Genomic DNA, 12179 nt, shown 5'->3' on the forward strand with positions numbered 1-12179 from the left:
TTTAGAAACTTAATTTTCAACTCCAGGGCTGTGAAGTATCATTTAATGGAGGATATATTTGTCGTTAGTAAGTTCTGGATAGGAATCTTTAGTGTCTCAGTAACCCTTAACGACACCATAATGGACCCTTTTTGGACCCCGCAAAGCCAGATGGGTTGCTTGTTAAGACACTAGATTAGGTTTCAGGAACACAATTTATGTTTGAGCTATGTTTTATGATCTTTTTCTAGATGAGCCAATTGATTTTCTCGGTCTTAATTCTTTCCTGTAGAAATTTAGGTGCTTATTTAGCTACAGTGATTATGTAGGGAGCTGAGGAAGATCAACTTGTATTAATCTCTGCACATACATGTTTTTAAAATTTAGCCTGTTTCATGCACGTCTCTAGCTTTCCCTGTCTGTTTTGCAGTATTTCTGGATTTGCCCTTTGTCATCTTACCAAAGCAGTGTTGCTTGATCATTGTACAGAAAAGACACTGATTTCTGCAGTGGTGAGGCAGCGACCAAGTTACCTGTTCTAGCTCTGTACAGCTTGATGTCCAAACCTCTTTTAGTTTGATCTATGCGATCACATCGTTATGCCCTGTGACAAAATGTAAAACGTTTAGAATGAAAAATGTGTGTTTTTCAGCTGCCTTCTTTATCACTGATTTGCAGCTTAAAATGAATTTTGTTGTCTTTCCTCATGACAGCTGTAAATACAAGGAAGGGTTTGGTCAGAAACATACGCTTTCAGCTATGCAGATAATATCAGGGCTCATGCATAGACCTGAAGCTGTCTGTAGGATCCTTGGGAGGCATTTGTGGCTTGAATAGAATGAGCTGTACCGGCAGGCTGATGCCTGGAAGCACAGCCTCCGTCCGAGCCCAATTACAGTATTGCAATTGTTCGTGCACAGCAGAGGAAAAAAAAAAAAAAAGCACATTCCAAGCAGTGCCAAATTTTCTTTGATATGTTAATCTTTTGATAACAGTTTGAAAGGCCCTTGGAGACTTTTTTTAGATTTTAGACAAAATAGTTCATTTGTCAGGACTTCCCTTGTAGATAGGGTCTGAGTTATTAAGAACGGCCTCACAACTCATGATGACAAAAGCAAGTGCAGAGGACGGCTGCTAGGCTGCTTGGGGGTAAGAGAAACTTTGAGTTATCTCAGGCTTTTTACAGATAGCTAAAAACAATAAAATAGAGAATGTGTAAGATAAAATTTTGTAAATTTAGTTGTGTATTTTAAATAGACAAATGATCACACAGTATAAATATATAGACAGAAACTTGATATTTTTTATGAGTGTACATACATGGATTTTATGTCTTGAGCTGTCAAAATTTATTTTCATCTATGAAACTTACTTTAAATTATCCAGTAACTGCAGGAGGAATCAAGTTTCTGTTTTTGTAACTATAGTCTTTCCAGCCCTTGACGTTTTTCTTTTGCCATTATGATTTTTCCAGTTGAACTGAAAAACTGGAAGAATAAACTGATGGCACTGATGTATACTAAAGCTGAATTAGTTTTTTAAGGATTACAGACTTGGGACAAACGCTGGGGAGAATACAGGGAAAATGTCTTCTCCCTGAATCAAACTTGGCAGATAAGATTTGAACTGCAATATTTTGTTAATTATGCCACCTGTTAGCTGACTTAGCTAAGCTAGCAGTCCTCAGAAATTAGGACCTGCAGAATCTTCAGGTTTCTTGATTGAGACTCACTGTGGTTCTTAACATTTTTCAGTTTGCTATGAATTTATTTGCACCTTTTTACACTTGCTACAAACTGCCTATAAATATTTTGGTGAAACTTCTTAGCATCCTGGTTGTTTAGTCAGGGTAGATCAACACATAGTTATCAGTGCAATAATTCAGGAAAAGATGCAACGTTTTCTTTGCTTTTTGGGGATGCATGTAGTTTTAGGGCTCTGCATACTGCTGTAATTTCTCCAACGATCTATTTGTGATCTGCTTTAGCTCTGAAGTATGTGCCGTTTTAATAAAGTTGCAGATTTACTGCTGAAGGCTGTGATTCAAGCTTGTTCTCCTAAAAGTATTTATAATTTAGTCAGCGTTCAGCTGCTCTCTGTGCCATTTGTTAACGTTATACCTACGTTATCTGTTCTTCTAAAAGACTGAGTGATTTCATTCTCGTAGCCTGTGGCAAACAGCATTTCTGCGACAGGCTTTTTTGATACTTCCTACTTTTCTGACTGATACAATAGCTCAATGAATAAAAATTACCCAAGCTTATGCGCAGTGGAGCAATGGTAACTTTCACTGTTTGCATTGTTTTTTGGCTCCTTCAAAAATGAATAGATATTGCCTTTATGTTGCTATTCTTGGTTTGTTAAATGGGGAGAGGATTTCTCTAGTGTTCGCTCTGGGGAATTGGATCAGAGGCACTTGGTATTTGAATACTGCTGAGTCCACGCTGCTTCTTGCGAGTCGAGTTTGTACTCACTTTAAGTACTAGCAAGCTGGCATACTCTTGTAGGTTGAGAAGTCCAGGGCTTACATTTAAGTCTTTAATTAAATAATTATTTAATGTATTGAAATGTTTAATTTCCCATCACGTCATAGGAGGAAGGAAGTGAAGATTGAATGCAGATCCCTACGGTGGTAGGGTGAGATGCTGCTGCTACTTTCTTCAGTCCGACGCAGCAGCCTGAGGTCTGAATCCAGGGAAGGCAACCCTGTGGTGGTGGTCACCTCTAGCTTTTGGGAGGTTAGGGAGAAGCAAACCCAGGTTAGCTAGCATTTGAACCCCTGATGCTGAGCATGGCTTGATGATGTGCTGGAGGGGATAAGTTCAGAGAAGAAAGTGTACTGTTCTTCATTGCTGAACAGTCATGATTTTCAGGGTCTACCAGCTAAGAAAAGATTTCTAATGATTTCTAAGGTTAGAAATCTGTGTTTCACTTTAGCAAGGAAGACTTGGGGCAGTATGTGAGATATCAGATTGCATGTATTAGTTAAACGTTGCTCAGAAGGTGAGTTTGTATGAAACAATGCAGATCGAGCTAATGACGTGATTCAGAAATAGCCTTTCCTAATGTTCCTCGTGTATTCCCTGTGTGATTCTACCCAGCTGCTCAAAGAACTCATTAAAACACAGGAATTGCTGCTGTCGGTCTAAGTGCTGAGATTTCCCCTCGTGCTCCTTTGGGCTCACAGCCTGATGCTCCTTTCTTGTTGCGGGACGGCCCTGAACTCCAGCAGTCATCTTTGTGCCCGCGGTGCTGCCTGTCCTGATGTATTGGCTGAAGGGAAAGCACTCCGTTTAAGTTTATTGGTCTGCAAGCTGTTAACGTTTATTTTGCAACCCGGTGCTTTCCTGTATCGAGTATGGTTGTAGCTAGGTCTGTTTATCAAGGCTGGGGCTGAGCCTGCAGGCACGGTTTTTGATGTTGCAGTATGTAACAGGGAATACCTGTCTGTGTAGGAGCAGACTAGTTCAAGTTTGATAGATGTAGTAAATTCTCCATGGAACTGTGAAGTCTGTTACAAACATCACTTGGTAAATACATGACTTTTTCTGGGTACGTGACTTTTTTTTTTCATTAAGTGTGTAATTTGTGTAGTGTACATAAAAATTTTGACTTAATTCAAAAAATGTTCTCATAAGGTTTTGTAGCAACCCTGTATAGGTTTAGGACAGACTTCATTAACTGATTTCCATAAATATTTTTCCCCAGATGATAAAACTTCTTAGTGAATGAAAGTAGCGGTTAGCCAAAAATGTGTTTTAGAACTTGCGTAACATACATAGCAGTTGAGGAGGTATCAGTAATGCATATCTTTTGGCTCAGTTTCCAAATTAATTTGCGAGGAGAAAGATAGTCCTAGCGTTCAGTATTGGACAGTAGTAGAAAATTTTCAGCTTAACGAAAGAACTGCAAGCTGGGCTTTCTATCAAAGGGGATAGTTGTTAACAAATCAGCCTCCTGTGATACAGGAAAAAAAAAAAGCTTCACCAAACAAACCGAAGTGCCGAGTTTCTCATCTGTAGCAGAGCCCCGTGTTGTGGTGCAGCTTTCAGCTTTGTGTGTGTGTTTCTTCCACTAAACCTTTAGTCAGAGGTAGGAACAGATTTCAGAGGAGGTGTGAATTTGGGCAGCAAACCATTGTTGGATTCCTCCTTTGTTTGTTGGCGTAGTTAGAAAGATGGCAGTAGGTCTCAAATTATGCAAGGATGTGATGATGTTGGATGTGGGAGTGGATTGCAAGGACTTGTTGAGGTTGGCGTTGCTGAATTGATCTGCCTCAGTCCAGGGGCTGGCTTTGAGAGGAGCAAAAATGTCAAGGACTTAATGATAGCAAGGAACCTGGTAATAGTTGTGCTTTTATCATAATGCTACTTAATGCTAAGTATCTGAACAGTTGTCTCCGAGCTTTCAATGGACAGCTGAGGTGAAGCTAAGTAGATGGCTTTCAGCTTGATTTTTTTTTGGAATCTCTTTTTGTCTGAAAAATGACAATTACAATAACCTTGATACTAGCTGTGCTGTTAAAGTGCATCCTTAATGCTTGAGGAGTATTTATGTGCTATGGTAAAAAGGTCTGTCTTTAGACAGATTAATATATGTGCAGTAAGTGAGAAAAGGGTTGTAGTGTCAATAGCAAGAATGATGCTTAATCCATCCACACTTTGGCAGGTGAGCACTGGCTATTCAGTGTTTTTTCACTGTTGGACTTGGCAGCTTTGATTTTCTTTGTGATGCTGAAAGTTCTGGTGAGCCTTGTAGTATGTGGTAGCCTTTTGTCTGTAGTCCTTCCCTGTTGGAATGGGGATCTGTTTGCAATACGTTCATCACGTAGACGTCTTGATATTCTCTCTTGCTTTTCTGTGTTCGTGAAACTTGTGTTTATAATCTATCCTCAAAGCACCTGTCAAGATTTGTAATTATCAGGAATTTGCTATCAGAAGCAAACTCTTAAATAATAGAATCACAGAACGGTTTGGGTTGGAAGGGACCTTAAAGATCATCTAGTTCCAACTCCCCTACCATGGGCAGGGCACCTTCCTCTAGATCAGGTTGCTCAAAACAATAGTAAAAAAAAAAAAAAAAAAAAAAGGAGGAAAACAGGCAAAAGACTAATTAACCATTAAGCATGTCTTGATTTAGAAATATTATGCTGGGAACATGAAGACCATGTGATCTTTCTAGCATTGTCCTTATTTTCTGCCCTTTGTTTTTTTTTTTTTAACACATACCAATTTTCTGCTTCAATGAGAAATGCACATCTTAGGGCTACAACACCTTTCCTTGAGGATAGCCTGGATTCTGGAACCATCTGATTTGAAGCTATTACAGCGTAGAATGAAAGGAGTGTGTAATCTTCACCTATTTTTAAGCTTTTTGTAACAGATTTAGTTTACATTTCCATCGTGAAGCTTGTAGAATGTACAAAAAAAACCCCTCTCAGTTTGTTATATGTAGAATGTAGTAAGGTAAATCAGTACAAGCACTTCTCTCTGTCAAAGCCAGCCATTTCTGCAATATTTCACTTATATTCATCCTGTGTTAAATCTTGATATTTTACTGGAGCTCTTTGGGTCATTACTGCTGGAAACTAGTACAGTGCAAATTCAAGATCTATATTCATATGTTGTCAGTGTGTTTTATGGGTATGCACTTCAAGGAAAAAAAACCTCTAATCATCCTAATACTTAGGTATAGAATCAGTAACGTTGCTTTGATTTTTAATTATTTTGTTTTTAAAGGTCTTCCATATCTCAAGTTGAGAAGTTCCATATCATACTAAAGATGGAGAAAGAAGAAAAGAAATTTGTCAATAAAGCAGAGGAGGATGAGATGGTAAGTAATTCTGTACTCTATTTTTATACAGTGAAAGAAACAGATTATGATTTTGTCTAGACAGGGCATATTCCACCAGGAAGCATACTGTCTCAGTTTAAAACAAGAATTTTGTACTTCTAATCTTTTCAGGTATTATGAAATCTAATCTTGGGATAAGGAATGTTTTTGCTGAAAGCCTTTGCAAAGGTGCTGGGTTGGCTGTGTTTAGGTCAGCAATCCAACAGATAACAGATACTGTTATTTAGCAATTTTTTAAAGGAAAATGGACGTGGAACAAGGTATTTTTTATTTTCTCCAAACTCTGGAGCTTTTTTCTTGTTGTTTAAAACAAATTAATTATCCATAATCTAGTTCTGCTTACTCTTGCATATTCATGTTTATTCGGGTAAGACCCCACTCCCTAAAACGTGGAGAGCAGTTTTATGGGTGTTTGGTATCATTTAAACTTTACTTCCTGGTGGAGCAAAGATATCTCTTATTGTTCTTCCTGAAAGATGCCGCAGTTAGATTTGACAAATATAGCACCAGCTGAACTTTAAATTTCCAGTCCTTTTTACAGACAGCAGAAAATACTCGGGCTATATAGGGATTCTAGTTTTTAAAAAGATGAATTCCTGCAAGTTGAATTCCTTGTTCTTTCTTCATGCACACTGCTAGGAAAAGTTGTTCATTAGAGCACCTTTCAGACAGAGTAGGTAAATGCACCTGACATCAGAAAGTCAAATTGCACTGCTTATGTCTTGATCGTTAAAATAAATGCTTTTTGGAGGGAATAACTTTGTTTTGTCCCAAAAGAAGCATTAACCTCTCCCTCTATCTTTCACCTCCATGTTTTTCATGGTAAGAATTTAATATTGCCTCCAGTGTTTTGGGGGTATCAGAGAATAATGGGCTTGGTCTCTGTTTTTCGTAAGCTGAGAAGGCTACGAAACAAACATCTTGAAAAGTGTTTTCTTAGTAAACATAATATTGTTTAATGAAAATTCTCAAAAGTATGCAAAAAGTTGGTGTTAATACAAACAATGCAGATGGGACTCAATGGGAAACTTCATTGCCATTTTGCAGCAGGAAATATAATCTAGTGATGTAATGTGAAACTCAGGAATGTAGCACGGCATCTAGTAAGCCACTGAATTATGTACTGTTCCCAGCTGTCATCAGGTGAAGTTGGTACATGCCTTTGACCAAGGCACACTTAATACTCTGCGGGTTTTTTAATAGGAGAAGAGGATTTTTCCGGCTGGTGCAAGGTACATAACCTTGGATAGTGCTGCTTGTGGTCTCTTAATGTTTCACAATAGCATTTCTTGTTAAATAGCAGACAAAATGATCCAGTTCCTTTACTAAGAAGTAATATTTTACAAACGTACAAGTTTACAATTTTTACATAGCTTTTTAGAAAGTATTATGAAAATCTGTTCTCACCAGTAATCCAAAACTGTGTATGTTAGCTAATCAAATGCTAATCTGGTAAAACCTACACTTGAGAAAAACCAAATGTGCTTGCTTTTATTTTTTCTTAAATGCCTAACTTGCTTGTGCTGTGTGCTGGTCATGGCCAAAAACATGATGTTTCTCTGAGACTTATGGTGAGGTTTTCAGACTACATCTTAATGGAGCAGTCCAGAAAGGAGACAGGTCCTATAATGAAGTGTTTTAAACAGTGTGTATGTTCTGCATTTGCGGGGCTTTTACAGATCTTTGTATTGCTGACTGAGCCAACCAGTCCTTTTTGTTACCTCCCCATCATGTAGTAAGTTTTTAAAAATCTTTTCCTCCTCCAGAAGAGGAAAACGAGAAAATAGTTTTGAAATTTGGTTCCCTTTAAATATTGCATTTTATGAAAAATTAATGTTGGCTTCCCAAGCTGGAACAATTAAGACTGAGTCATGTACACGCACACACTGGCTGAGGTTGGAAGGGACCTCTGGAGATCAGCTAGTCTGACCCCCTGCTCAAGCAGGGTCGCTTGGAGCACGCTGCACAGGATCATGCACAAGTGGCTTTTGAACATCTCTAGGGATAGGGACTTCACGACCTCTCTGTGCAGCCTATGCCAGCACTCTGTCATCCTTACAATAAAGAAGTATTTTCTCATATTCAGATGGAACTTGTTGTGTTTGTGCCCGTTGCCTCTTATCCTGTTGATGTGCACCATTGGAAAGGTCCTGGCCCCATCCTCCTGACACTCTCTCTTTGGTTACTTGTATATGTTGGGGAGGTCCCCTCTGTCTTCTCTGCTCCAGGCTCATTGCTTGTTATTTGTTTCTGTTTCCATACAGGAGATCTATGGTTATGAGCTATGTCGATGGAAGTTGGTGCTAGTTACTGTAGGAGTGATCTGTTCTGGTGGCTTTCTTCTCCTCCTCCTCTACTGGATGCCTGAGTGGCGTGTGAAAGCAACGTGCAAAAGGACAACGCTTAAAGACTGTGAAGTGGTTCTGCTGAGAACAACCGTAAGTCTATAGATACGGGGGTGTGCTTCTGCAAGTTGGGAGTTGTTTCATGTCTCTTGCTGCGTGCTAAATTGTACAGATTCTTGCCTGCCAGGTAGATGTGATTTAACTTCATAGTTTTTTATATGATTTTGTTTTTATTATGTTTTATAGTAATGCAGAACTATGCTCCTTGCTACTATACATAGCCTTGCTGCCCATATGGGAAGACTAACAGCTGTTTGCAGAGAACATGGTGAAAATAAAGTTTTGATTTTGAGTTCTAAGAATTAAATGAATGGATACCATTTTCATCAAAGGTTACAGAGCAGTTACCTTGTTTGTATAACCTGATACGCGATTTTCAGTTTTTTTCCTGTCTTGGTCAGCAATGTTATATTAGCCAAATTAAGGTAAAAGTAGAGGTCCAAGTGTGGTATGATTTCAGATTATATTTTTCCTCCACTATTGCTATGTGCAGTCCCTTATTACATTATAATCATCAGGTATATCTTTAGTTCTTTTAGGTTGTGGGGTGGGTGAAGCTGCATGCATAGAAATCTCGTAGTCCCATCTACTACAGAACAAATGTAATATTTTTCAAGGGCTGAAAATGTCAAAATTCAAGTACTAAGATTCATGGCTTTAAAAAAAGAAAAAAAAGCCACAAAAAAAATCAACCCTTTCAGTGCAGAAAACATTCTTTCAGAATTGTGGAAAGAAATGTATTCTTAAGTCATCTAATATTAAGTTGAAGATAACTTCTTTAGTTCTGTATAGACTGTCACCTGTTGACTTGTTTTGCTTGACTTTACTACAGCCACTGCAGTAATGTGGTGTTGAAATGCTGTTTTAATCAACCTTTTCTCATTTTTTTCTCCTTAAGGATGAATTCAAGATATGGTTTTGTGCAAAAGTTCGCGTTATGCCTTCCTTGGGAGCCAATCCTTTACAGAATCCTAACCCTATTGTACACAAGGTTTCAAATGGCCATGCTGTTCATTTCTGTGAATCTGCTGCGGAAGAAAATAAAAACGATTTGAAAAAATACTTGCCTGTAAGTAGACCTTCAGTACTACAGTTGATAACTTTCAAAGGATCTGCAAATATTACCTAGAGTAAGCATACACAGTACAGTATGTGAGTTACTTCATTTGTCTAAAAGGCTAACTGGCTCCTTAGGTGGAACAGAGATCTTTTCCTCAGTAACTCTTACTACTGAACCTTGTGGAATTTCTGAAAGATTATTTTGAAAGAAAAATTTTCAGTTTTCAGTGTAGGTTTTCTGAATTCAGTTTCTATCACTGTCCAAAATAAAGTCAATCACAAGAGAGGTGCTAAGTGGTGCCAGTTTAATATTGATGTCTGTTGCCCTTGCAGATTCGTTATTTCACGCATCACAGTGTGAAGTATTTCTGGAATGATTCAGTTCAAAGTTTTGATGTTGTACGGTAAGAATACTTTTTCCTTCTGTATTTTACTTCAAACTGCATTTTTGGTAACTATAACTTACCTAAAAACATGGTGAAAAATAATATCATATTCTGACTAGCTGTTTCAGCTTATTGAGTCTTTGAACCACTCTGAGAGGAGAGAGATTTTCCAGAGTCACACTGTTAAAGAATGCTTTCGCTTAATTTACCGTTATTGAGCATGACTTACATAGGGTGACACGCGTCATGCCACTGCAGGCTTCTTGCCTGTTCTAGGTGTGTATGAGAATCTGAGCAACTGATTTTAGGCAGCAGTTCTTCTCCTATAAACTTGTAAAAACTTTACTTTTGATGGAATATGTTGTTTTTTGAGTTGCTGCTGAGCTAGATCCAGAAGGAGTATCTAGGAAGAGGGGAATTCACTTGCATACCTTGTTGCTCACCTTTGTGTAGGTCTGTGCAGCTACATTTAGTCCAGCTGAGCTGAAACTGATGGCTCTTCAGTAACAGTATCAGGTGTGTTGCATTGATAGAAATGCCTCTTAGTGGCTAAAGCAGCTGTGCTTGCTGAATGTGAAGTGCTGTAATTTCTCTTACCAGCAGCACTGTTGCATGGCATCAGGGATGAAGAACAAAGTTCTGTTTTCTGGTGCTGCTGCTGAGGCCTTTCCATAGTGCTAACAAGTTAAATGAACGCAGGCTTCTCCACTTCTGACAACCACTTTTCAAAAGTAGAAGTCCCGATGAGAAATGTAGCCTCTCCTTTTGACTTGAATCATTGATCGCTGCACTAAGCCATCATGTAGAAAAGCACTGCATATAGAAAAAAATTAATGACCAGTGACTGAAGGAAAAGTAACCAAAACATTATAAGAAGAAACCTACTCTGTCGATGTTTCTTCTGTTTTCCAAAAAAGTGTGTGCAAATATATAAAAGTGTGTGCAGAAAGTTATCAGCAATGACAACAATTACAAGAAACGATCATAATACAGGCAGTTACGAAATTGAGAACTCGTCTGGGAGGGTGGAAATGTCTCACTTTGTGTGTAAATAATTAATAGCTTTGTATACATTTTTTATGTTAAGCCTCATGAATTATACCGGTGCAGGTAGTGATGCTTGTCATTTTACATTATGGGGCCCTGTTTAAATTTAGCAACACTACAGGTGTATAAACTGTTCAAAAAGAATATTTCCCATAGATGAGATTAAAAAGACCAAATTGAAACTACACTTTCTGCTGAGAATGGGTACAAGCGAAATTTTTACAACCCCACAAGTTTAGTAATAAGCGTTGTTCCTTAGCATGAAAGCTGTGACTTGAAATTTGGTATTTGCTCACTGTTTGACTGTGCCTTTTGATGTCCTTGTGATAACTCAGCCAAGTTGTAAGCCTCTGAAAAATCTTAGATATGTCTGTGAAGTTCTGTGAGCATTCATTCAATCACATTCTTGCTAATATGCCAAATTCTCACTTGTGTGATGTGTTAGTAACCATTCAGCCTGGCCACTGGTTTAATCAGGTACTGTAGCTGAGCTCTAGAAGCCAGTATTTAGCAGCCGGATAATGAAGAAGGGAAAGAGCCTCATCTGAGACACACCTGAGACTTGTAGAGTACTAAGTCACTTTTGTACAAGGTCATATATGAGTGAGTTTGGTGTAACTTCTCTCTAAAGTGAATTAGGTATGATCATGTAGTGAAGTTCTAGATACCACGTGGGAAATAATAGCTGAACTTACGAGTATAAATATTCTGAGAAGCCTTTCAGAATTACATCCAGACTAGATGCTTTCACTGAGATACTTTTCTTAAGCTACTCTTCAGGTTCTTACGTAAAAACAGAAATCAGTGTTACCTAATAACCTGATAGAGAATCAGTTTGTAAAGAAATGGGACACTAGACAGAGGGCTTTGTAATAAAATCCCAAGGCAAACAATATAGTTGTAGTTGGCATCCAAGCACAATACCATATAATGAAGATAAGTTTACTCTGTGCAGTTGATTATGGAGGTATCCAGAAGACAGAACAGTGTGATCACATAATTAAAGACTTATCACAATACAGAAGGGAAGCAAATTAAGATTTCTTAGGCAGCTAATTCAGTTATGAGAGCTTGAGTTTTGTATCATTGTTCTTTTCATAGTGATGTAACATTAAGATCCCTGTTTTAAACACAGGAAACGCAAGTGTAATTGTTCTTAAACTAAATCAGACCTGGCCACATACCAAAGAGGATGCAGCTTTGACCCTGTATGTCTGTTTTGTTTTAGCTAATGTCAAATGAATCCCTTGGTGATTTGATGAGTATTTTATGTAATAAAGTATGTGCCCAAAGGGGTTTATTTAATGCCTTGGGAATTCAGTTCTGTAACACTTAGGTGGAGATACTTATTTCTCTCACTGTGGACTGAGAATTGAAATACTTTCCTTTTCTGGGCAAAACTGGGAGAGAAGAGCTTCTGAGGAAAAATTCCAGGAGAAAATAGAGTAGA

At 38.2% G+C, this 12179-nt stretch overlaps 1 protein-coding gene across 4 annotated transcripts in view; it reads left to right on the plus strand.

Moving 5' to 3' along the window:
* The window catches only part of ATP13A3 (ATPase 13A3), a 58502-nt gene that overhangs the window by 15350 nt on the left and 30973 nt on the right, over positions 1-12179 (plus strand). For all 4 annotated transcript variants that reach the window (XM_067002033.1, XM_048076870.2, XM_067002034.1 and 1 more), the window contains 4 exons: positions 5718-5811; positions 8097-8270; positions 9136-9306; positions 9630-9700. In XM_067002033.1, coding sequence (XP_066858134.1) covers positions 5761-5811; positions 8097-8270; positions 9136-9306; positions 9630-9700 — 467 coding nt within the window. In that variant the 5' untranslated portion in view covers positions 5718-5760. The remainder of the gene's footprint in view (positions 1-5717; positions 5812-8096; positions 8271-9135; positions 9307-9629; positions 9701-12179) is intronic.

The sequence above is a fragment of the Anser cygnoides genome, chromosome 9, assembly GCF_040182565.1.
Source record: "Anser cygnoides isolate HZ-2024a breed goose chromosome 9, Taihu_goose_T2T_genome, whole genome shotgun sequence".
In the NCBI taxonomy this organism is placed as follows: domain Eukaryota; kingdom Metazoa; phylum Chordata; class Aves; order Anseriformes; family Anatidae; genus Anser; species Anser cygnoides.